Source organism: Equus quagga, chromosome 15 (genome assembly GCF_021613505.1).
Source record: "Equus quagga isolate Etosha38 chromosome 15, UCLA_HA_Equagga_1.0, whole genome shotgun sequence".
Taxonomy (NCBI): domain Eukaryota; kingdom Metazoa; phylum Chordata; class Mammalia; order Perissodactyla; family Equidae; genus Equus; species Equus quagga.
Window position 1 is genome coordinate 63,504,465 of NC_060281.1, and position 22,738 is coordinate 63,527,202.

At 43.1% G+C, this 22,738-nt stretch overlaps 1 protein-coding gene across 9 annotated transcripts in view; it reads right to left on the reverse strand.

Moving 5' to 3' along the window:
* Positions 1 to 22,738, reverse strand: part of ZNF268 (zinc finger protein 268) — a 59,114-nt gene extending 36,376 nt beyond the window's left edge. Inside the window, exons 1-5 of one of the 9 annotated variants that reach the window (XM_046639092.1) lie at positions 22,463 to 22,738; positions 22,153 to 22,234; positions 10,446 to 10,646; positions 5,419 to 5,545; positions 4,790 to 4,885 (exon numbers count right to left, since the gene is read on the reverse strand). In XM_046639092.1, coding sequence (XP_046495048.1) covers positions 4,790 to 4,885; positions 5,419 to 5,545; positions 10,446 to 10,646; positions 22,153 to 22,234; positions 22,463 to 22,581 — 625 coding nt within the window. In that variant the 5' untranslated portion in view covers positions 22,582 to 22,738. Of the gene's footprint in view, positions 1 to 4,789; positions 4,886 to 5,418; positions 5,546 to 10,445; positions 10,647 to 19,288; positions 19,433 to 22,152 lie in introns of those variants that run through there. The other 8 variants (XM_046639094.1, XM_046639093.1, XM_046639090.1 and 5 more) reach the window with 8 other exon arrangements.

Here is a 22,738-nt window from a genome sequence, read left to right on the forward strand (position 1 = left end):
GATGTTTCTGTTGCTGGTACTGTACTCTACCATCCTTAGTTTTCCTTGGTTCCCACCTCTCAGACTTCCTTCATTTGATTTCCCAGGAAATCTACTGTGTTTTCTGTTGAGCATTCTCTTTGCAACAATAATGGCAAAAAATAAGATTATGGTTGGTATCTCAAGGTAAAGTTCAAAGAAATCAGTAAAGAATACCAAGGCCAGAGACAAGAAGACAGAAATTCTTTATATTTTTCATTTGTTTGTTTTTAATTCTTTTTTTCGGAGGTACATCATATTTCAAATTCTGTATACATCACGTTCACCACCCGAACACTAATTATAGTGCATCCCCTCACATGTGATCCTAATCACCCCTTTTGCCCTCCCCCACCCCCCTTCCCCAATGGTAACCACCAGTCCAATCTCCAATGCTATGTGATTTTTTTTGTCGTTTTTATCTTCTAATTATGAGTGAGATCATATGGTATTTGACTTTCTCCCTCTGACTTATTTCACTCAGCATAATACCCTCAAGGTCCATCCATGTTGTCACAAATGGCCAGATTTCATCATTTCTTATGGCTGAGTAGTAGTCCATCATGTATAAATAGCACATCTTCTTTATCCATTCGTCCCTTGATGGGCACCTAAGTTGCTTCCAAGTCTTGGCTATTGTGTATAATGCTGCAATGAACATAGGGGTGCAAGTATCTTTATGCCTCTGTGTTTTCAAGTTCTTTGGATAAATACCCAGCAGTGGAATAGCTGGATCATATGGTAGATCTATCCTTAATTTTCTGAGGACACTCCAAACTGCTTTCCATAGTGGCTGCACCAGTTTGCACTGCCACCAGCAGTGAACAAGGATTCCCTTCTCTCCATACCCTCTCCAACATTTGTTGTTTCCTGTCTTGTTAATTATAGCCATTCTGACTGGAGGTGATACCTCACTGTAGTTTTGATTTGCATTTCCCTCATAGCTAATGATGTTGAGCATCTTTTCATATGCCTGTTGGCCATCTGTATATCTTCTTTGGAGAAATCTCTGTTCAGATCTTTTGCCCATTTTCTAATTGGATTGTTGGTTTTTTTCTTGTTGAGCTGTATTAGTTCTTTGTATATTTTGGATATTAACCCCTTATCTGATATGTGGTTTGCAAATATCTTCTCCCAATTGTTAGGTTGTCTTTTCATTTTGTTGATGGTTTCCTTTGCTGTGCAGAAGATTTTTAGTTTGATGTAGTCCCATTTGTTCATTTTTTCTTTTGTTTCCCTTGCCCGGTCAGACATGGGACTTGAAAATATGCTGCTCAGACCAATGTCATAGAGCGTACTGCCTACGTTTTCTTCTAGAAGTCTCATGGTTTCCGGTCTTACATTCAAGTCTTTAATCCATTTTGAGTTGATTTTTGTGCATGGTGTAAGGGAATGGTCTACTTTCATTCTTTTGCATGTGGCTGTCCAGTTTTCCCAACACCATTTATTGAAGAGACTCTCTGTTCTCCATCGTATGCTCTTGGCTCCCTTGTCGAATATTAGCTGTCCATAAACGTGTGGGTTTACTTCTGGGCTCTCAATTTTGTTCTATTGATCTGTGTGTCTGTTTTTGTGCCAGTACCATGCTGTTTTGGTTACTATGGCTTTGTAGTATAATTTGAAATCAGGGAGTGTGATACCTCCAGCTTTGTTCTTTTTTCTCAGGAATCCTTTGGCTATTTGGGGTCTTTTGTTTTTCCAGACAGAAATTATTAAGTTTAAAAATCATTTAAAGATGACTCAAGACTACATTAAATACGACTACTGGCTGTGGTCTGAAGGCAATCCCTGGGACGCCAACTCGCACCAACAGAATTGTGATTCTGAAGCTACAGAAAAGCATTCTCCCCAGTGACTATAGTGAGTTTAGCCACAGAAGACAATGAAAAATGAAACTATACTCAGAGAGAAGAACCAGGGGCTCAGTGGGCCACTGCCGCAGCAGGAAGTCCTGGCACAGACTGCCCAACCAGGACCCCAGTGCACTGCAAACCAATGACTTCCACATGGTGTTCACTGCGACTGCTCTCCCAGAAGGGGGATTCCTGCTGTACCTACCCTGCACTTCTCTCTGCCACTCTGCATGTGTCTGGCTGGTTGTTTGTGGGTAACTTATCTTTAATTATAGATCACCAGACCATAAAGAACTACCACCAGGTCTGAGTGGGACCAAGGATCTTAGACTTGCATTAATGCAGTACAAGAATTAAAACAGGGGCTGGCCCGGTGGTGCAGTGGTTAAGTTTGCATTTTCTGCTTCAGCAGCCCAGGGTTTCCCGGATCCTAGGTGCAGACCTACACACTGCTTGTCAGGCCACACTGTGGTAGGTGTCCCACATATAAAGTAGAGGAAGATGGGCATGGATGTTAGCTCAGGGCCAGCCTTCCTCAGCAAAAAGAGGAGGACTGGCAGCGGATGTTAGCTCAGGGCTAATCTTCCTTAAAAAAGAGAGAATTAAAACAGAAGTAGTGGAATATTTTTGAAGATGCATGAATGGGAAGAAGGATGTGACTGGATGCTACCTACCCAAAAAGGCAGATGAAGGTGGACAGTGCTGCCTACCCAACAATTCTGCTGCTCTTTTCCTGGCTGGCAAAATCCTGTCTTTTCCCCACTCCCATCCTTAAGTTGATGTGCTTCAGACAGGGAAAAAGGAGACCCATCTCCATCCCTACCCCCATCCTCATCCCAAGAGAAGGAAGCACGATTTATTTGAGCCAACAATGATGGTCCCATTTCCCTTACCAGAGTCTTCCTCAGGCAGAGTTATGTGATGAAATCTAGCCAGCTGAACGTAGTAAGCCTGCTGGGGGCTCCTGTGATAGGTTTTACTGCTGATAAAGAGAGTCATGTGGGAAGAGACAGTCTTTCTTATTCCACCAGCCACTGATATATCAGTAGGTGTCGGCAGGAACTGTCATTGCCATCTGATGACCATGAGGGGCGGTACCCTGAGGAAAATGCTGACGTACTTAGAATGGCAGGGTAGAGATGGGCCTTTGGTGATGTACTAAACCAATCACTCAGTCAACCCCAGAGCTGCTCCACTTCAGGACTTTTGGTGAGATGTGGCACTAAATCACTTCCGCTTAAATAGGCAGATTCAGGATTAATATAAACTTACAGCTGAAAGAATCTTAATGATACAAAGACCAACTTGATTTATCTTTCCATGCTTGTGACAAAATAAACAGGTGCTTGGGGCTGGCCCCATGGCCGAGTGGTTAAGTTTGCGCACTTCGCTACAGGCAGCCCAGTGTTTCGTTGGTTCAAATCCTGGGTGTGGACATGGCACTGCTCATCAAACCATGCTGAGGGAGCATCCCACATGCCACAACTAGAAGGACCCACAACAAAGAATATATCCAACTATGTACCAGGGGGCTTTGGGGAGAAAAAGGAAAAAAATAAAATCTTAAAATAAATAAATAAAATAAACAGGTGCTTAAGGAAACATACCTGACACTAATATCAAGATGAACTAATACAAAAAGAGAAAAATGAATAAACTTGGCTAATGACTAGAACAATCAAGAAATGAGATAGGGGCCGGCCCTGTGGCCAAGTGGTTAAGTTAACACACCCTGCTTTGGTGGCCCAGGGTTTCACTGGTTCAAATCCTGGGCGTGGACAAGGCACCGCTCATCAGGCCACGCTGAGGAGGTGTCTGTCCCACATGTCACAACTAGAAGGACCCACAACTAAAATATACAACTATGTACTGGGGGGATTTGAGGAGAAAAAGCAGGAAAAAAAAAAGAAAAAAAGAGAAATGAGATAATATTGGCTTGGTTTTGGGTGGGAATGGAGAAGATAGGGGCCTTAAAAGATTTCTTTTTAAAGGACCAAAATACTAACACTATAGCAACACTAGTGAGGAGAACTGCATATAAAGGAGATTTAGGCTGACTCCCCAGTACCAGAAAAAAGAACTAGAAGCACAGCAAAACGAACAATCAGAAAAGTGAGAAGAAGGTATGATGTGGCTACGGAGCAGAGGGAGAGACAATTCCAGGTTCTAAAAATGAGACAAGGGAGTGGCACATGCAGTGAAGATGCCCTGTGGAGCAATCAAACCCAGTACCCAAAGGGCAGACAAAAGAAGGATGGGGTTGTGAATTATCAATAGAGAAAGAATGAGATTAAATCTTCAGAACGGAAGTCTTAAAAGTTACAATATACAAGGAGAGTGCAGAATATAAAAAAGATCCCTTTGATTCAGAGGGAAGAGCAAGACAAGCCAGTGAAGCATGAGGAGAATGATCACTTCATCATGCAGGGCGAGTGGGGTCAACAGGTTGTCACTTGAATAAGGGGGAGGAAGGAAGGCTTCAGGCAGGATAACTGGTATTACCAAGTGACGCAGGAATGCACTGAGAAAGGACAGTAATGACATTAAACTGATTAGCATGCAGAAACATGGAAGGGTAGAATCTACTAGTGGGTTTCAAGGGGAAGGAAGGAATTTGGGAGTGCGGTTGTTGAGTACAAGTGTAAGGGACTTAAAAATACAAATAAAAAAATAGGAAGTAGAAGAGGTGTGAAAGTCACATCAAATGAGGTAAAGAGGAAAAGCATGCTGAAATGCATATTGAGATGAGTCTATTACCATGGGAAAGTAAGGAGGAAACTGAGAATGCCAAAGAGAAGGAGATCAACTAACAGAGAACGGTTATGATGAGATAAAAGTACAAACATGAGGTGCGCATCACATCAGAACTCACACCAGTTCTGAATGAGGAGGAAAAGATCTAATGTCCTGTCCCTCACCTGGACGGCCCTGACTTGGGCTTTGGGCCTGCATCATCCACAGCTCTTCTCCTCGTTCCAACTTGAGGATGATATCAGGTTTGGTGTGCTGATGCCCTGTGAATGGAAAAATCACAGACAACCTGACCCAAAACTGCCTAGATTCAGAGATTCTAAAGAATGGGAGAGAGGCCTGCCCCGTGGCCAAGTGGTTAAGTTCGTGTGCTCAGCTTCGGCAGCCCAGGGTTTCACTGGTTCGGATCCTGGGCACAGACATGGCACCGCTCATCAGGCCATGCTGAGGCGGCATCCCACATGCCACAACTAGAAGGACCCACAACTAAAAATATGCAACTGTGTACCAGGGTGCTTTGGGGAAAAAAAAGAAAAAAGAAAATCTTAAAAAAAAAAAAAAAAAGAATGGGAGAGATTCAGTTTAGAGGCGGCATGATGAAGCTGCCCTTCTGCACTTTGGCAAAGTAAAGACCATTCAACTAGCATATTCTGATGCCAAAGGGAGACTAAGAAAATCTGACCTCTAAATCTAAGTCCAAAATCTCTAAGTAGTTTACAAAAGACCCCAGCTTTCAGCAACCAAGAAGGGGAAGCCTGGAAATTATGCACATTCCTCTCAGGAAGGCAGCACTCACCCAGGGACACCAGGTTGCTATAGTTCTCCAGCATCACTCTCCTGTACAGGTGCTTCTGAGCTACATCCAGCAGCCGCCACTCTTCCCAGGTAAAGTCCACAAACACATCCGTGAATGAGAATGGTCCCTGAAATAGCATATTCCCACTCGATCTCAAGTTATTTTACTAAGTTTGTAGGAAACAACAGGCTGCATAAGGCGTCCATTATTTACATTCTACTTTGTGAGAAAAGTAAAAACTTACTGAAAATATCCCATCAATGTGCATTAAATCAGTCAGTCTTTCACTCAACATATGAGAATACCAGGTGCCAGGTATTCAGCTAGGTGCAGGTGATTAAAAATGGATGAAACACACTCCTGCCCACAAGAAGCGTTTAGCATTGCAGAGGAAAGCAAAATTAAAGACATGCAAATGTAATAGGCAGTCAAAGAAGCCAAGATGAAAGAACACAGAGAGTACAACATGGGCACAAAGGAGAAAGTAGAAAATCAAAAGGGAAATTAGTAATACTTAGAAATGAATGAAAACAAAACACAACATACCAAAATTTATGGGAGGCAGCAAAAGTAGTGTTGAGGGAAAAATTTATAGCTATAAACATTTATATTAAAAACCAAGAAACAACTCAAATTAACAATCTAACTTAAGAAATCAGGAAAAGAACTAAACTCAAAGCTAGAGAAAGAAGGAAATAATAAAAATCAGAATAGAAATAAACAAAATGTAAACTAGAAAAACAACAGAGAAAAATCAGTAAAACCAAAGGTTGGTTCTTTGAAAATATCAAAAAAATTGCTAAACCTTCAGGTATGGACTAAGAAAAAAAGAAAGACTCAAATTACTAAAATCAGAAATGAAAGTGGGACATTACAGTCGTGCCCCCTTATCTGTGGGGGATACATTCCAAGACCCCCAGTGGATGCCTGAAACTGTGTATAGCACCTAACTTCACATATACTATGTTTTTTCCTATACGTACATACCTATGATAAAACTTAATTTATAAATTAGGCACAGTAAGAGATTAACAACAACTAATAATAAAATAGAACATTATAACAAAATACTGTAATAAAAGTTACCATAGATCTTAGCAACCTCAGCATATCATATTTTTTCTTTCATTATTGAGAACTTTCACCATTTCACTTAAAGGAAGCACTTTACAGCTTCTCTTTGGTATATCTGAATTGCCAGCATCACTACTCTTGCACTTTGGGGCCATTATAAGTAAAATAAGGGTTATTTGAACACAAGCACTGTGCTATCGCAACAGTTGATCTGATAACTGAGACAGCTACTAAGCGACTACCAGGTGGGTAGTGTATACAGCATGGATATGCTGGACAAAGGGATGATTCATGTTCTGGATGGGACAGGGCAGGATGGTGCAAGATTTCATCACACTACTCAGAATGGCACACAATTTAAAACTTAAGAATTGTTTATTTCTGGAATTTTCCATTTAATATTTTCGGACTTCAGTTGACTGTGGGTAACTGAAACCATGGAAAGCAAAACTGCGGAGAAGGGGGGACAATTGTACTACTGATTCTACAGAAATAAAAAGGATTACTGGAGAGTAGTATGAACAACTGTCCACCAACAAATTGGATACCCTAGTTGAAATGGATAAATTCCTAGAAACACAAAACCTATCAAGACTAAATCACAAAGAAATAGAACATCTGAACAGACCTATAACTAATAAGGAGATTGAATAGGTAATCAAAAATCTCCCCCCATCCCCCAAAAAAAAGTCCCCAAAAGAAAAGCCCAGAACCTGATGGCTTCACTGGTGAATTTTACCAAATATTTAAGGAAGTATTAACATCAATCTTTCTCAAACTTTTCCAAAAAGCTGAAGAGGGGAGAACACTTCTGAAGTCATTCTACGAAGCCAGCATTACCCTGATACTAAAGCCAAAGACACTATAAGAAAACTACAGACGAATATCCCTTATGAATATAGATTCAAAAATCCTCAAAAAAATACTAGCAAATCAAATTCAGCAGCATACTAAAAAGATTATACACTATGACTAAATGGGATTTATTCCTGGAATGCAAGGATGGTTCAACATTAAAAAATCAATCAGTGAATACATCACACTAATAGAATGAAGTTTAAAAAAAAAATGATTATGTCAGTTGATACAGAAAAAGCGTTTGACAAAATTCAACACCCTTTCATGATAAAAAACACTCAAACCAGGAATAGAAGGAAAGTACCTTGAGATAATAAAAGCCACATACTAAAAACCCACAAAGAACATCATTCTCAATGGTGAAAGACTGAAACCTTTGCCTCTAAGATCAGAAACAAGGCAAGGATGTCTGCTTTCACCACTTTTATTCAACAAAGGAAGTTCTAGTCAGAGCAATTAGGCAAGAAAAAAGAAGGCATCCAAACTGGGAAGGAAGAAGTAAAATTACCTCTGCTCACAGAGGACACGATCCTCTACGTAGAAAACCTTAAGGATTCCATACACACAAAAGCCAGTTAGAACTAACAAATAACTAAGCCAAGCAGCAGGATACAAGTCAAGACACAAAACTCAGTTGCATTTCTATACAGTAACAATGATCAATCTGGAAAGCAAACTATGAAAACAATTCCAGTTATGACAGAATCAAAAAGAATAAAATACTAAAGAATTAATAGCTTAACCAAGGAGGTAAATGACTTGTAGCATGAAAACTGGAAAAGCTTGCTGAGAAAAACTGAAGAAGATGTAAATAAATGGAAACCTAGCCCACGTTCATGGATTGGAAGACTTAACCACAAGATGTGAATGCCACCAAAGTGACCCACATTTTCAGTGCAATCCCTGTAAAAACCCCAATGACACTTTTTGCAGAAATAGAAAAACCCATCCTAAAATTCATATGGAGTCTGAAGGGACTCCAAATAACCAAAACAATCTTTAAAAAGAACGAAACTGGGGCCGGCCCCGTGGCCGAGTGGTTAAGCTCGTGCGGTCCACTGCAGCGGCCCAGGGTTTCACTGGTTCAGATCCTGGGCATGGACACGGCACCACTCGTCAGGCCACGTTGAGGCGGTGTCCCACATGGCACAACTAGAAGGACCTGCAACTAAGATATACAACTATGTACAGGGGGGATTTGGGGAGATAAAGCAGGAAAAAATAAAAAGACTGGCAACAGTTGTTAGCTTAGGGTGAATCCTCCCCAGCAAAAAAAAAAACAAACAAAAAATAAAAAGTAAAATAAAACAGTTTGCTCTGTGAAAACTATGTTATGAAATGGATAGACAAGCCAGAGACTGGGAGAAAATATTTACAAATCACTTTTCTGTTGAAGGACTAGAATCGAGAATATGTAAAGGACTCTTAAAAATCAATGACAAGAAAACCACCCAATTAAAAAATGGGGAAAAGATCTGAATAGATGCATCACCAAAGATAAACAGAGAGTAAATCACATATGAAAAGATACTCAATAATACAAGCCATTAGAGAAATCCAACTTAAAACCACAATGAAATACCACCTCACATCTATGAGGATGGCAAAAATTTTAAAAACCTAACAATACCAAGCCCTGCCCAGGATGAGGAGCAGCAGGGACCCTCATTCACTGCTGGTGGGAATGCAAAATTGCATACACACTTTGGGAGACAGTTTTTCACAAAGCTAAACATACTCTTACCATACAATCCAGTAACAATGCTCCTAGGTTTACCCAACTGATCTGAAAACTCATTTCCACACAAAAACCCATACATGAATGTTGATAGCATTCATACTCACCAAAAACTGGAAGCATCTGGATATCAAGACTTATTATAAATACAGTGTGGTACTGGCATAAAGAGAGAAAAGTATGCCAAGAGAACAGAATAAAGAGTTATAAAACCAAACTATATGGATCTTCAATATATGACAAAGGGGGCACTGCAGAGTTATAGGTAGAGGTCAATCACTTCAGTGGGACTGGGACAATCAGATAACGCTATGAAAAAAAATAAATCTTGACTCCTACTACACCAAACATAAAAATTAATTCTAGATGTACTCTAAATCTAAATGCAAGAGGTAAAATAATAACAAAGAAAAATTAATTCACGAGCTTCAGGTTAAGAAAACAAAAGTTCTTAAATTAGACACAAAAAGCACCAGCAGTAAAAGAGGAAAAATTATAAACCAGAATAAGTCAAAACTATAAATATCTGTTATCAAAAGACAGCATTAATGGAATGAAAACGCAAGTCAAAAAAAAAATGTAAGGATGGACCTTGAGAGTATTATGCTAAGTGAAATAAGTCAGAAGGAGAAAGTCAAATACCGTATGATCTCACTCATAAGTAGAAGATAAAAGCGACAACAAACAAACATAGAAACAGAGATTGGATGGTGGTTACCAGAGGGGAAGGGGGAGGGAGGAGGGTGAAAGGGTGATTCGGCACGTGTGTGGTGTTGGGTGGTGAACATGATGTAATCTACACTGAAGTGGAAATAAATAACGATGTACACCTGAAATTTATAAAATGTTATAAACCAAGGTTACTGCAATTAAAAAAAAGTAAACAAACAGTGAACAGTAAGTTAATGCGATGCATACTGAAATATTTAGAGGGAGGCATGCTGATGTCTGGAATAGATCAAGAAATGTACCAAAAATAAGATGGGTTAATGGATGCATAGAGGGATGGAAAGATGGATAATGCTATAAAAAGTGTGGTTAAATGTTAACAGTAAATTCTAGGCGATGGGTATACAGATGTTCACTGTAAAATAATTCTAATGTTGCCCTGTGCTTGAAAATTTTCATAACAAAATATCAGAAGTAAAAGAAACACCCCAGGCAAAATCTGAATATGGATTTGGTATCAGGTTTGTTTTAAACTTTAATGTGCATGAATCCCTGAATCTTGTTAAAATGAAGAGTCTGATATAACAGGATTGAGGTGAGGTCTGAGGATCCCCCATCCCTCTCCTTGCCAAAAAAAAAAAAAAAAGTAATAAAGAAAGAAGTGGGAATAAATAAATAAGCAGCTTACCCAGGACTTGGTGGTTTGGGGCTGCTCCTGGGAAATAAGCAGCCACTCTAGAACCTGCTCTGTCCTGTGTCTCTTGTGCGTCTGCCAGGGTCCTCCAGGGAGAGGCCTCTGGTCAGCAGTCCCTTGACCCGGGATGGATTCCTGACCTTGGAGTTTTCTGATGCTATTGCATGAACTGTCTTGTTCTTGGAGAGGTGGGACCTGTAGACTCAAGAGCAAACTCACTTTAGTGAGCACATTTCCTCTGGGCCCCAACCTTGGTTTCTTCTGCTAGTAAACATACTCACACAAGGCCAGGCTGCGTGCTCTGCAGACTGTGGTCAGTGCCACTGCAGGGGAGAAGCACAACGAAATACCAATGGGGAGCCCAGCACACTGACGACAGTCCCCCCCTCCAGACCCTGCATCGGCCCCCAGGAACCCCAAAAGTGCAGCAACTACCCTGAGATTTAAACAGCTTCAGGCCGCCACTTAAAGAAGAACACAGTGCCAGATACTAAGGAGGAAACAACTGTTTTAGGCGGGGTGAACACGAGTAACAGAGTTTGAATCCAACTGTCTCCATTTCTGTTAGAGCTTCTTCTCTCACTACTTAGATGTCCGTGAACAAGTTGCTAAATCTCTCTCACTGGGTCTTACTTTTTGTTGTTGTCAAACATTGGGCATAGGATGAGATCAGGGTAGTAGTGTAGTTTTTTAACCTCCCAAAAACTCCCAATGAAACCAACAGATCTACCAGAATAGGAAAAGAACAAGGCCATAGACATCTACAACAAGCACACAAAACCTACATGGTAGGGTCTCCTCAGAAACCTCATGATCCAGGCAGATGTGACCCAACTGCCTAGGGTAGTTCCCATCAGAGGATGTGTAGGAAGTAGGGGAAGATTCTGGTGGGCCACAAGCTGCGCGTCTCCAAAGTCACCAAGCAATGTGCACCCCCAGCAGGGGAGCACCTCCCCCCGAGTGGAATCTGAGCAATGCCTCTGAGGCTCAGAGTTGCAGGGGACTATAAAATATACTCCCAAAGTCACCAAGAGACCTAACGTGCTGTGGCCACTTAAGAACATGAGGATCTGAGAAATAATTGGCAAAGACCCACTTCCAGAAGCACAGACGTTCACTGTGAGGGAAAGCTGCTGGAAACAGAGACCCAACTGTTCAGCACAGAAAGAAGGAAAAAAGACTCAGCCACTGAGAGGGATGGGAGAGAGAGCAGATTCATAGAATGAGAGGGAGGAGAGAGAGGCTATTAGACAGTAAGAGGGAAGGTCCAGAGGAACCTTCTTCCAGAAATTATTTTCACAAGAAAATACAAGATGTAAACGTGAAACACATGAGAAGACAAGGTGTGTTGAACTCTGGGAAACACAAGACTTCCTGACCAGGTTTAGTGCTGAGTCAGGTCAGGTGTGAGTGTGTTCCCTTATACGTCCAAAAGAATCACTGAGAAGATGAACTAGAAACTGTAAAAACAGTTACCTCTGGAGGAGGGAAGGACAGGGCAGAACGGATGGAAGGAAGGCTTGTCTGAATGCACCATTACCCAGGTTCTACTTTTGAATCATGTAAATATTCCACACGATGAAAAAAAGCAGGGAGGGCAGTCTCTAAAGTTGAAAATATATGTCAACGAATACATTTATCAAATTGGGAACAAAACTACAAGAGACAATAATTTTTCTAACTGACCTTAACGTGTTATTGGTGTATTCTTTGGATAAAATGAGCTATAAAGACATATTGAACATCATTTAGTATCCTTGTTAGCAATAAATTGTTATTTTAAAACCATTTCATGGATACTGTAGGACATGATAGTTATATTACTGTTGTTAAGAACCAAGATATCCAGCATATGACAAAAAGATGCAAGAGTAACGTTTTTAAGCCTCATACACTGCTGTGAGGAATGTAAAATGGAGCAACCACTCTGGAACCAGTTTGGCAGTTCCTCATAAAGCTAAACACAGAACTGCTGTTATTGCCTGGCAATTCCATTCTCAGGTATTTGCCAAAGAGAATCAAAAGCATATACATGTCCATACAAACACTTGGACACAAATGTTCCTAACAGCATTATTCATAAGAGCCAAAAAATGGAAACAACCCAAGTGTCTATCAATGGATGAATGGATAAGCAAAATGTGGGATATCTACACAAAGCCATGTTATTCAGCCATAAAAAGGAATGAAGTACTCATAAATGCTACCATACGGGTGAACTTTTTGTGGTAAAAGTACCTGACTATTAGTTTCTTTATTTAATGTAAGTGCCTGACATTCAGCTTTTGATTGACAAGGCATCCATTTCAAAGACATCCATTCCACATAAATATATTGCCAGCTACACAACTAGGTAAAGTGCCAAGCTGCCCACCCAGGAAGTTCCCCTTGGAGAAAGCCCTGGATGGCCTGGATAACTGCTCGCCTGAGTGACCTGCTTTTCCCTTCCTGTGCCTTAATTACTGCCTGTATATTTTAAATTCACCAATAAAAGTGAACCTGAGAAACCCAAGGCACCCCACCCTCGACCCCACTGAAGGCAGAACCCCAGGTCCGCGCATGCACATGCGTGCTCGCTCTCTCTCCCTATGACCTCGCTGTGTGGCACAGGGTGTGCCGCGTACTCTCCAGGACCTGTGAGGAATAAACCTTGTTTTTTTCAAAGTTCTCTGATGGCTGCTGCTGAGGTGCATCTTGCAATCATACTAAGAACACTAGGGCCAGTCCGGCCACAACACTGGCTCCAGGCAGGGAAATGTCTGTGGGGGCTCAGAAGTATTAGGGCCCAGGTGAGTGACCCAGGTATCCCCAGTTGAGAGCATCGTTACTGATAACCTGAGACCAACACAAAGCAACGCTGAAAACACTATGCTAAATGAAAGGAGCCAGATACAAAAGGCTACATATAGTATGATTCTATTTATATGAAATGTCAGAACAGGTAAATTTATTAAAACACAGAGTAGGTTAATGGTTTCCATGGGAGAGGGGAAGTCAAGATTTGGACAAATTAAGAAACTTGCTCTATAGGGCCAGCCTGGTGGCGCAGCAGTTAAGTTTGCACATTCTGCTTCAGTGGCCTGGGGTTCACTGGTTGGGATTCCGGGTGTGGCTTGTCAAGCCACGCTGTGGCAGGCGTCCCACATATAAAGTAGAGGAGGATGGGTACAGATGTTAGCTCAGGGCCAGTCTTCCTCAGCAAAAAGAGGAGGATTGGCGGCAGATGCTAGCTTGGGGCTAACCTTCCTCAAAAATAAAAAGGAAATTTGCTCTATAACCAACGGAGCTGAAGTCTGAGCACACCTCTGAACACTGACGCAGACTGCATGTCCAGAAATGGCTGGCTGGGCTGTTCAAACCAAGCCTCCTGTTGAAAACAACTAAAGATCCTGGTGATAGAATTTAAAAAATCTTCTAAAAGGTAACAGAGTTGACAATTCAGTAATAAAATAATCAAGTCAAAACCTAAGAAAGACTGGACCCTCAGAGAAGCAAGAAAGCACGGGAGCTACTTTTGTCCTGCAGTTAATGTTCATTTTACAAAATATGAACTTCTATTCTGATCACCTTGTAGCATGGAAAAAACAAAATCAAAATCCAATGCCAGGCAAGAATGCTACATCTAACATAACACTCTTTCTCCAAAAAGCCAGGACGCCAGCACACTTCAAGTTCAGGATCAGAGTGAAGCAAATGTCAGCCAACCCCATGCAGTCCTGCAGCCTGGGCTCATATCCAACCCCTAAAATGGGAAGAAATTCGTCCTGGACTGATAGTACTCAAAAATAGACAGAAAAAAATTCAAAACTACATGCACATTTGGAATAAGGTACCTTCATCCTATGCCTTAAATTTTTCCTTTGAAGAATTTTTCAAGTACAGTAAGTGGCCCACAAGATAAGAAAGGTTTCAGAAAACAAGATGACATGAACAAGAACTAATGAAAGAACAAGCAACAGAAAGAAAACCTCAAAGACAACAGACGCTGGAACGAATGGACACTGATTATAACGCAAATATCTTACTACATTCAAGGAGAAAAAGGCAAGGAATTTGGACAAATGACTTAGCAAGCATATTTTAAAAAGAACTAAAAAGAATTTTAGAAATGAATTTTAGAAATGAAAAAAATGACTAACAAAAATATGTTTAACAGCAAGTTAGAATGAGTAAATTTAAAGACAAAGTAGAAAAAATTATCTAGAAAGTAGCATGGAGAGATAAAAAGATGGCAAATACAGAAGAGAGTAGATAACGTAAAGACAGACTGAGAAGGTCTATCATAAGCTTCACTGGAGTCTGAGAAGAAACAAGAAAGCAAATAAAAAAATGAGGGGGAAAGGAACAGCTTTCTTACAGCAGACAGCTGTCTAATAAATGCAGACGGAATAAGAGAATTAGATAAAGCTCATCTGTCAACCAGCATTATAAAAAGTGATTCAGACAAGAATCATCCATGTGGTGCTAAACGAGTGGGTGAAAGTTTGAGGAGTAAGAAGAGTAAGAAGTATTTCTGTATTTAGGCTCAAGGTATCTCCCCTCAGATACTTACTTACAAGAGAAGACAGAGTCACTTCACAGTGGTGACAGTGCAGACACCACCATCACCAAGAGAATCAAGTCCACCTCAGCAGCCATGAGACAAATGACATCACGTGCCCCTTGATGCAACGCAAAGAAGGCATCACTTCCGAAACTGATCAGAAGGAACACCACACAACCCAACTGGGGAACAACCCACAAAATGGCTTGTGCTCTCCAAAACATTATGTCACGAAAGACTAAAAGACTGAGGAACTGTACGAGCCAGGACAACCCACTACAATGCATGATTCAAGCTATTCTTTTCCTGTAAAGGGTAATACTCCCTAAATTCCTATAAAGGAGCAATTGGCAAAACCTAAATAAGAACTGTAGATGAAATAACAGCATTGTACTGATGCTGATTTCCTGATTCAGCAGTTATGTAAAAGACTGTTCTTGTTTTTAAGATTTACTGCAGTATTTAGGGGTAAAGGAACATGATGTCTGCAAATCAGTTTCAAACGGTCAAGAAAAAAATGTGTGTGTCTGCACACGCATGCATATGTGTGTGTCAAGTGAAAAAGGCAGGGAGCAGGGAATGGAAAGCGAAAGAGAAAATGATAAAGCAAATGTAGTCAACTATTAATATTTGGGGAATCTGGGTAAAAGGTATAGAAAGATTTTTTGTATTATTCTTGTAACTTTTCTAAGGTCTAAAATTATGTCTAAATAAAAAGTTTAATTAAAAAAAATTTTAAGCAATAAATAGTGGGTATAACTCCCAAACCTCTGTAGAGAGAGGAAAAGAATAAAAAATTATCAGTCAAGGGGCCGGCCCAGTGGCGCTGCAGTTAAGTTCGCACGTTCTGATTAAGTTAAGTTCCGATTCTTGGCGGCCCGGGGTTTGCCGGTTCGGATCCCGGGTGCAGACATGGCACCGCTTGGCAAAAGCCATGCTGTGGGAGGCATCCCACGTATAAAGTAGAGGAAGATGGGCATGGGTGTTAGCTCAGGGCCAGTCATCCTCAGCAAAAAGAGGAGGATTGGCAGCAGTTAGCTCAGGGCTAATCTTCCTCAAAAAAAAAAATTATCAGTCAAAAAGAAGTCAAGAGAGAAGAAGAAAAAAAAACAGATCAGGTACATCAAATAGAAAGTACACAGTAATATGGTAGATTTAAAACCCAAACACATCAGTAATTATGTTAATCATAAATATTAATCATAAAGTATTCCAGTTAAAATACAAAGATTGACAGACATTAAAGAAAATGATGTTCTTTAAAAAAGACGCATCTAAAATATAAAGATACAAAAAGGTTAAAAGCTAAAGATATAAAAAGCAATTAACCAAAAGGAAGCTCCTATAGCTATATGAACATAAAACAGACTTTAAAGCTAAAAAGAATGTCTGGAAATAAAGGTGGCTTCACAATCATTAAAGGCTCAACTCATCAGAAAAATGTAATCTAAGCTTGTTCGGAGAGGATAAGTAGCCTGCCCAAGGTCAGCCAACGAGGGCTGGGCTGAGATCCCAACTGGCCCCAGGTGGCCTCAGCTCCCTCCCCAAGCTGCTCCGGCTGAGGGCAAAGCCTGGCCCAAGAGCACTGGGGGCTTGCCTATGCTCCCCGGACCATCCCTGCCACTCCCCTCCTCCCCGCTGCACCTGCAGGCACAAGCTGCTCCCTCTGCCGCAGTCTTCTCCTCCCCTTCACAGGCGAATTCTGTAGACCCCTGGAGAGCAGACACCGCCAATATCATTTCCCAGGCTTCCTGTGCCCCAGTTCTAATCCCATGGCCACCTGCACCGCCCTTCTGCTCCTTCTCTGAACTTCCTGAAGACGTGCACTCTCTGGGGCCAGGGCCATCTTTGACGTCGCATCCTCAGTGCCTAACCAATACCCGGAATACATGAACAAGCGTTTAATAGGGGTTGTTAGTTCTGAACAAGTAACTGGTGAATGAACACCAGTTAAATTTTAACAGAGAATTATCATTTTAACCTGTAATTCCCCAAGAGGGTCAATTTGGGGAAAGCTGAAGACATACACTGTGGTAGGCACAGGAACACTGGCCGACCTTTCTCAGAAAAGCCCCTTTCTAGCACGATTCCCTTCCCTCCCCAAGGCAGCATCTCACATCAGACTTGAACCCCAACTCACTCCACCACAAACTGCTACTAGCATGCCTTGACGGTGACAGTGTTTGACAGCGGTCCATGGGAGCAGAGGCCTGCCCATGTGCTGGAGACAGAGGGAATAAGGTTTGCTGATACAAATCAGTCAACCCCTATATGAGAGGAGACGGAAAATCCTCCCAAGCCCCTAGGCATGCAGCTTCACTGTAAATGAATTTGTGATAACACACTTGGGGGGCAAGTGTCAATGGCAGAAAGTAGTCAAATGACAAAAGCAAGTGAAAAGCAAAACCTGCCAGTAAGTGCTCAGCATCCTCAGAAGAAAGAGCCAGAGACTGAGGGGCTCACAGGCCTCAGTGAAGTACCCCTTCCAGGGCTTGCCTCCCTCTGCTCTGAATTCACACTCACCGTAGAGCCTTCTAATCACTAGGTATCACCCTTAATACCTAGGGGGGACACCCAGAATACGGGCCGAGTATATTTGTCATGGGAAACAGGCCCCTCAGTTGTACATTTAAAAACTGCTTTGTGTATTATATCCTTTCAGCTTTCAGCCCATCCCTGAGTGGGGTCATCTACATTTAGGAAAAAACCCAGTTTCTATCATTCCCCAGAGACCAGGCCACATCCACCCACTCTGCCCAGGGCACAGCAAGGTATCTAACTGGTCCTGCTTTTGTCCCTTTCACCTGGGTCCAAGGAGCTGACAAGCTGTCCTCCGTGGGTAAACACTAACCACTATTAGGGCCCAGGACGCTGGAATCTCTGTCTCTTGAAAAATTCTCAACCTACATCCTGAGGTAGCTGAGTACACTGGCCAGGGAAAAGGGTGTAGAGCCACACAAGCTGGGTTCAAACCCTGGCTCTGCACTGACTAGTGGTGTGACCAGACTCCCAACAGAAGGCATTAATCAATACCTAGACAGATCTAGAACGGATCCTCACACAGAGTAAACACTGAGCATTAACATTTGGTTGGAATGATAAAAAATACAGGACTACTTAAAGAAAATAAACCACTCTAAAAAAAGACAATCAGGGGCCGACCCGGTGGTGCAGCAGTTAAGTTCGCACGTTCTGCTTCGGCGGCCCAGGGTTCGCCGGTTCAGATCCTGGGTGCAGACATGGCACCGCTTGGCAAGCCGTGCTGTGGTAGGCGTCCCACATATAAAGTAGAGGAAGATGGGCATGGATGTTAGCTCAGGGCCAGACTTCCTCAGCAAAAAGAGGAGGATTGGCAGCAGATGTTAGCTCAGGGCTAATCTTCCTCAAAAAAAAAAAATTTAAAAAATAAAATAAATTTTTAAAAAGACAATCAACTAGATGAAAAGCATAAGCTGGTTCTCAGAAAAGAGCACTCTACTTTCAAACATCCCCCAATTCTGTCCAGTTTCTCCATTTCTATTGCCCTAGACGGAACCTCCACCACTTCTTGTCTGAACCATTGTAGCCATCAGTTGGCCGGCCACCTGTGTCCTACCCTCTCCTGTGTCTAGTCTTATCCATCTAAAAACAGCCCATTCTTTACTCAGCAGCCAGAAGGGTCTTTGAAAGCCCTAAGCAGGTCTTGTTCAAGTTTCTTAAAACAATAGCTTCCCAGCCTCATCTGGCCTGTGGCCACCTCTGTCTCTGCTCCCTCGCCCCCGACACCCCAGCCACAGGTGTCCCTCCCCTGTCACAAAGGCGCTCTCCCACCCCACGCCCCCGGCAACGGCTACTCCCATGGTGGATGTTCTTCCACCTGCTCTTCCCAAGGCTGGCCCACTCTCATAACTCAGACCTTGGCTTAAATGTCACTTCCTTAGTGGGGCTTTCCCCAAGCACCCAATCTTTCACAGTAATCAATTTTAATGCTATGTATAGCACAACTCTGACATTTTCTTTTCACTTGTGAGTAGTTTCTTCATCGTTTATTTGTCATCTGTCTCCCTTCACCAGAATGCAAACTCCCCAAGGGCGTGGATTCTGTTGGTCTTGTTTACCACCACAGGCCGGACCTGAAGGGGGCCTGGCACACAGTGGGTGCTCAATAAATATCTGGAGAATGAAAAAATGAACGAATGTTTCAAAAATCATCTATTAGGATACTCTTTATCTTGTGAGAGTATATATCGTCGTGTTAAGAACTCAGAGCCAGGAGCCTGACTCCTGGGTTTGAATTCTGACTTCTGCTACTTACATGCTGGATGATCTTGACAGATCACCAGTTAGGTACCTTCCTGTGCCCTGGGCAGAATGGGTGGATGTGGCCGAGTCTCCAGGAATGACAGAAACTGAGTTTTTTCCTAACTGTAGGTGACTTCACTCAGGGATGAGCTGAAAGCTGAAAGGATATAATATACAATGCAGTTTTTAAATGTACACTTACATGCTGTGTGATCTATGACAGATTTCTGTCATACTTTCCTCATCTTTAAAACGGAGCTACCATGGTACCTTCCTCATGAGGCCGCTGTGAGGGTTAAAGTTTGCATCTGTAACGTGCTTAGAGCCGTGGCTGGGGCATAGTAAACGCTATATAAACATTAACAACTGGCATTATTGAAGTTGTAAAGCCTTCCTTATATAAGTCCTCTGCATTTCTTAGGTTTGTTAGTTATTTTACCTTTTTTATTGCCAGTGTAAATAGGACAATTTCTTGCATTATATTTTATAAGTAGATACTATTTACAAATAAGAAACCTATTAATTTTTAGACTGTACCAAGGTACCTCAGTGGATTCTCCTCAAGCTACCATTATCTTCCCCTCACAACAGAGCACCTTGATTGTCTCTATCACTGTCCTCCTGCCTCATTCACATTTCTGCAGCCAACTGCTGTCCCCACTACCCAACTCCTTCACCTTCCTCCCCTGCCCCACACACACACACACACTCTCTCACATTCTGCTCTGGAAATATTACCAGCAACACCCATGACTACCATCACCACTAAATCCAGTTTACACTTTTATAATCTAATATTACTTGACCTTCCTGGAGCATCTCACATGGCAAGCAATTTTGAGGTTTCTTTTTCTTTAACTCTGAAACACAAGTCTCTCCTCTTCTCTCATCTCTATTGAGCTCCATCTCAATGTCCAGCTCCTCCTCCACTGCCTTCCTTTGTCAGTTCCCTGAGCATGGCCCTCAGTCCTCTTCTCACGGCACACACTCTCCTTGAGCTAATTTGGCCATGCCTGTTGGAGGAGATGGAGAGGATGTGACTGCCAGTTGACGTGGGCAATCAGAGGCTCCTTACCCTCCCCTGTCCTTGGAATGTATGCTCTGCCTACTGTTCCCACAGTGGGAGCCGTTCCAAGGACACAGCCTCCATAGAGTAAGGTATTGTTGAGACCACCTGGATGGTAGGCATGACTGAACCCAGTTAAAATCTGTACATAAACTTTTAAGATTTGGCAAGGATGTGGGGAGATCTGCTTGTCTTTCGGCTGCCCAAGACAAGCCTCGGAAGTTTCCTTGTTTATTAAAACTTCCACCTGTCAACCTGGAGTGGTCTGCCTCTTTCTTCAGTCTCTCCTTGCCCTCCTGTGACGGGACCAGTTTGCGAACCAATGATACCTAATCAGTGTAATCTGTCCAGACTTCTCTCTTGAGACACATGCCTACTCACCCAACCACCGGCACCTGGAGGGTCCAATCCACATAAAGCTGAAATCTCCACCCACACCCAGTAACGACTTAGATGGTCTCTCCCGACTCAGGGAATGGACCACTCCCAACCTGGCCCAGAGCAGAACTCTGGCAGTCACTCTGGCTCTTCCAGCGTCCTCACTACCCACACCCAACTAGTTACGAAATCCAGTTGCTTCTGCCTCTTTATCACCTCTCTTTTCTCAAAACCACTAGTTTACTTAAACCTTTGTCTTCTCTTGTCTGCTGCTGACTGTTCCAACCAAAAATCCTTTGGGAAAACACTTCAATAAGTCTGTCTCCTCTACAGGATAAAAATCCACATTTTTTTCTTTTTCTTTCTTTGGTGAGGAAGATCGGCCCTGAGCCAACACCTGTGCCAATCTTCCTCTATTTTTTGTATGTGGGATGCTGCCACATCATGGCTTAATGAGCACTGTGTAGGTCCATGTCCAGGATCCAAACCCGTGAACCCCGGGTCACCAAAGCAGAGCACATAAACTTAACCATTATGCCATTGGCCAGCCCCTAAAACTCCAAGTTTTTAATGTGATCCTCAAAGCTCTCTATGATCTATCTGGTCTCTACCTATGGCTCTGGCCTCACTTCTTAATATACACTCTTCATCACCACACCTACAAACCTCCAAACTCTACATTTCAGCAATCGTAAAGTGTTCACAGTTCACCAACACACTGGGTCATTTCAAGCCTCTTAAATGTGCACAGGATTCCTCTCCCTAGGCTGACTTTCAGTCCCTCGTTCACCTCACTCACTTTCAAACCTCAGTTTAAGAATCTCTGATTAATCTCTGAAGCATTTCTTGCAGTGTCCCTACTTCCAAAACGGACCCTCTACTGTGTGTCCCCCATGCACTTCCACTGCCTGCTCTCAGAGAACCTACTAACTTGTCACTGTCCCTATACGTCTTCTTGTCCAGCATCCCCATCAGACCACTGCTCTTCCAAAGCAGGAACCATGAACAACTTATGTTTGCACTCTTAGCATCTGCCCCAGAGTCCAGCAAACAAAAAACAATAAACAAAACTGTTGAATAACTGAATAAACAAGTGCATAATTTCCCAAATGAGGCCCCAAGATCTCAGACACAGAAGACAAAGAGTAAACATGAGTTGAAAAAAGTGAAACATGGATGATTACCCCTTGCTTTAATTCAAGAATTCGGGGTACAAGACTGACAGAAAAGGCACTGAGAGAAAGAGTAAATTAAAAGTCTGATGACAAGAAGCATTTAAGGACGGCCTAATATTCCCTAAAAGAGGCCCAGGGGCTTCGACGAGCGGTGGGAAGAGGGAGTTCACGACAAGCTCCGCCCTGGAAGAGAGGGAAAGTGCACGCGCCGATGTTCGAGGACAGCTTTTCAGAGACAACGGCGAAACCCCTACTCACCCAGACGGCAGCCGTCCGGACCCTGGCGGCCGTCCCCACGGTCGGTTGTGTGCGCCCCGCGGGCGGTGGCAGGACCGGAGGGCTGCGGGAGAAGAGAGAACGCGAGGGAAACGGTCTCCCCGCCGCCTCACCCCCACGCAGGGACCCGTCCGACCCCGCAGGGGGAGGGTCCAAGGACCGGCGCCCGCCCTCCCCCAGCGGAGACGCCGAACCTCCGCAGCCCCGGCGGACCCCAGCTCCCAACACACGCGGTCCGGTGAGGACGCTGCTCGGGGCGGGTAGGAGGGAGTGAGGCCGGACTAGTCTGTACCGTCCCGCTTTCTTCAAACTGGACGGATTCGGCACGTCCGGCTGCTCCAGCCCATGAATGGGCGGCGCGGGGACTCGGGGGAGACTGGCTGCCTCCATCTCCCGGATCTGCAGCCACATCGCCTCCGTCCTCGCTCCTGACTTTGCGGCGCCAGCACCGCGTGCTTCGGCCACAGCTCTCGAGGCAGACGAGGTCAGCGCACTGCAGCTCGGGTCACCGCGGGGCCTGATAGACGCCGACCGCGGAACAAGGCTCGCCCAGCCGGAGCCGAGCCGA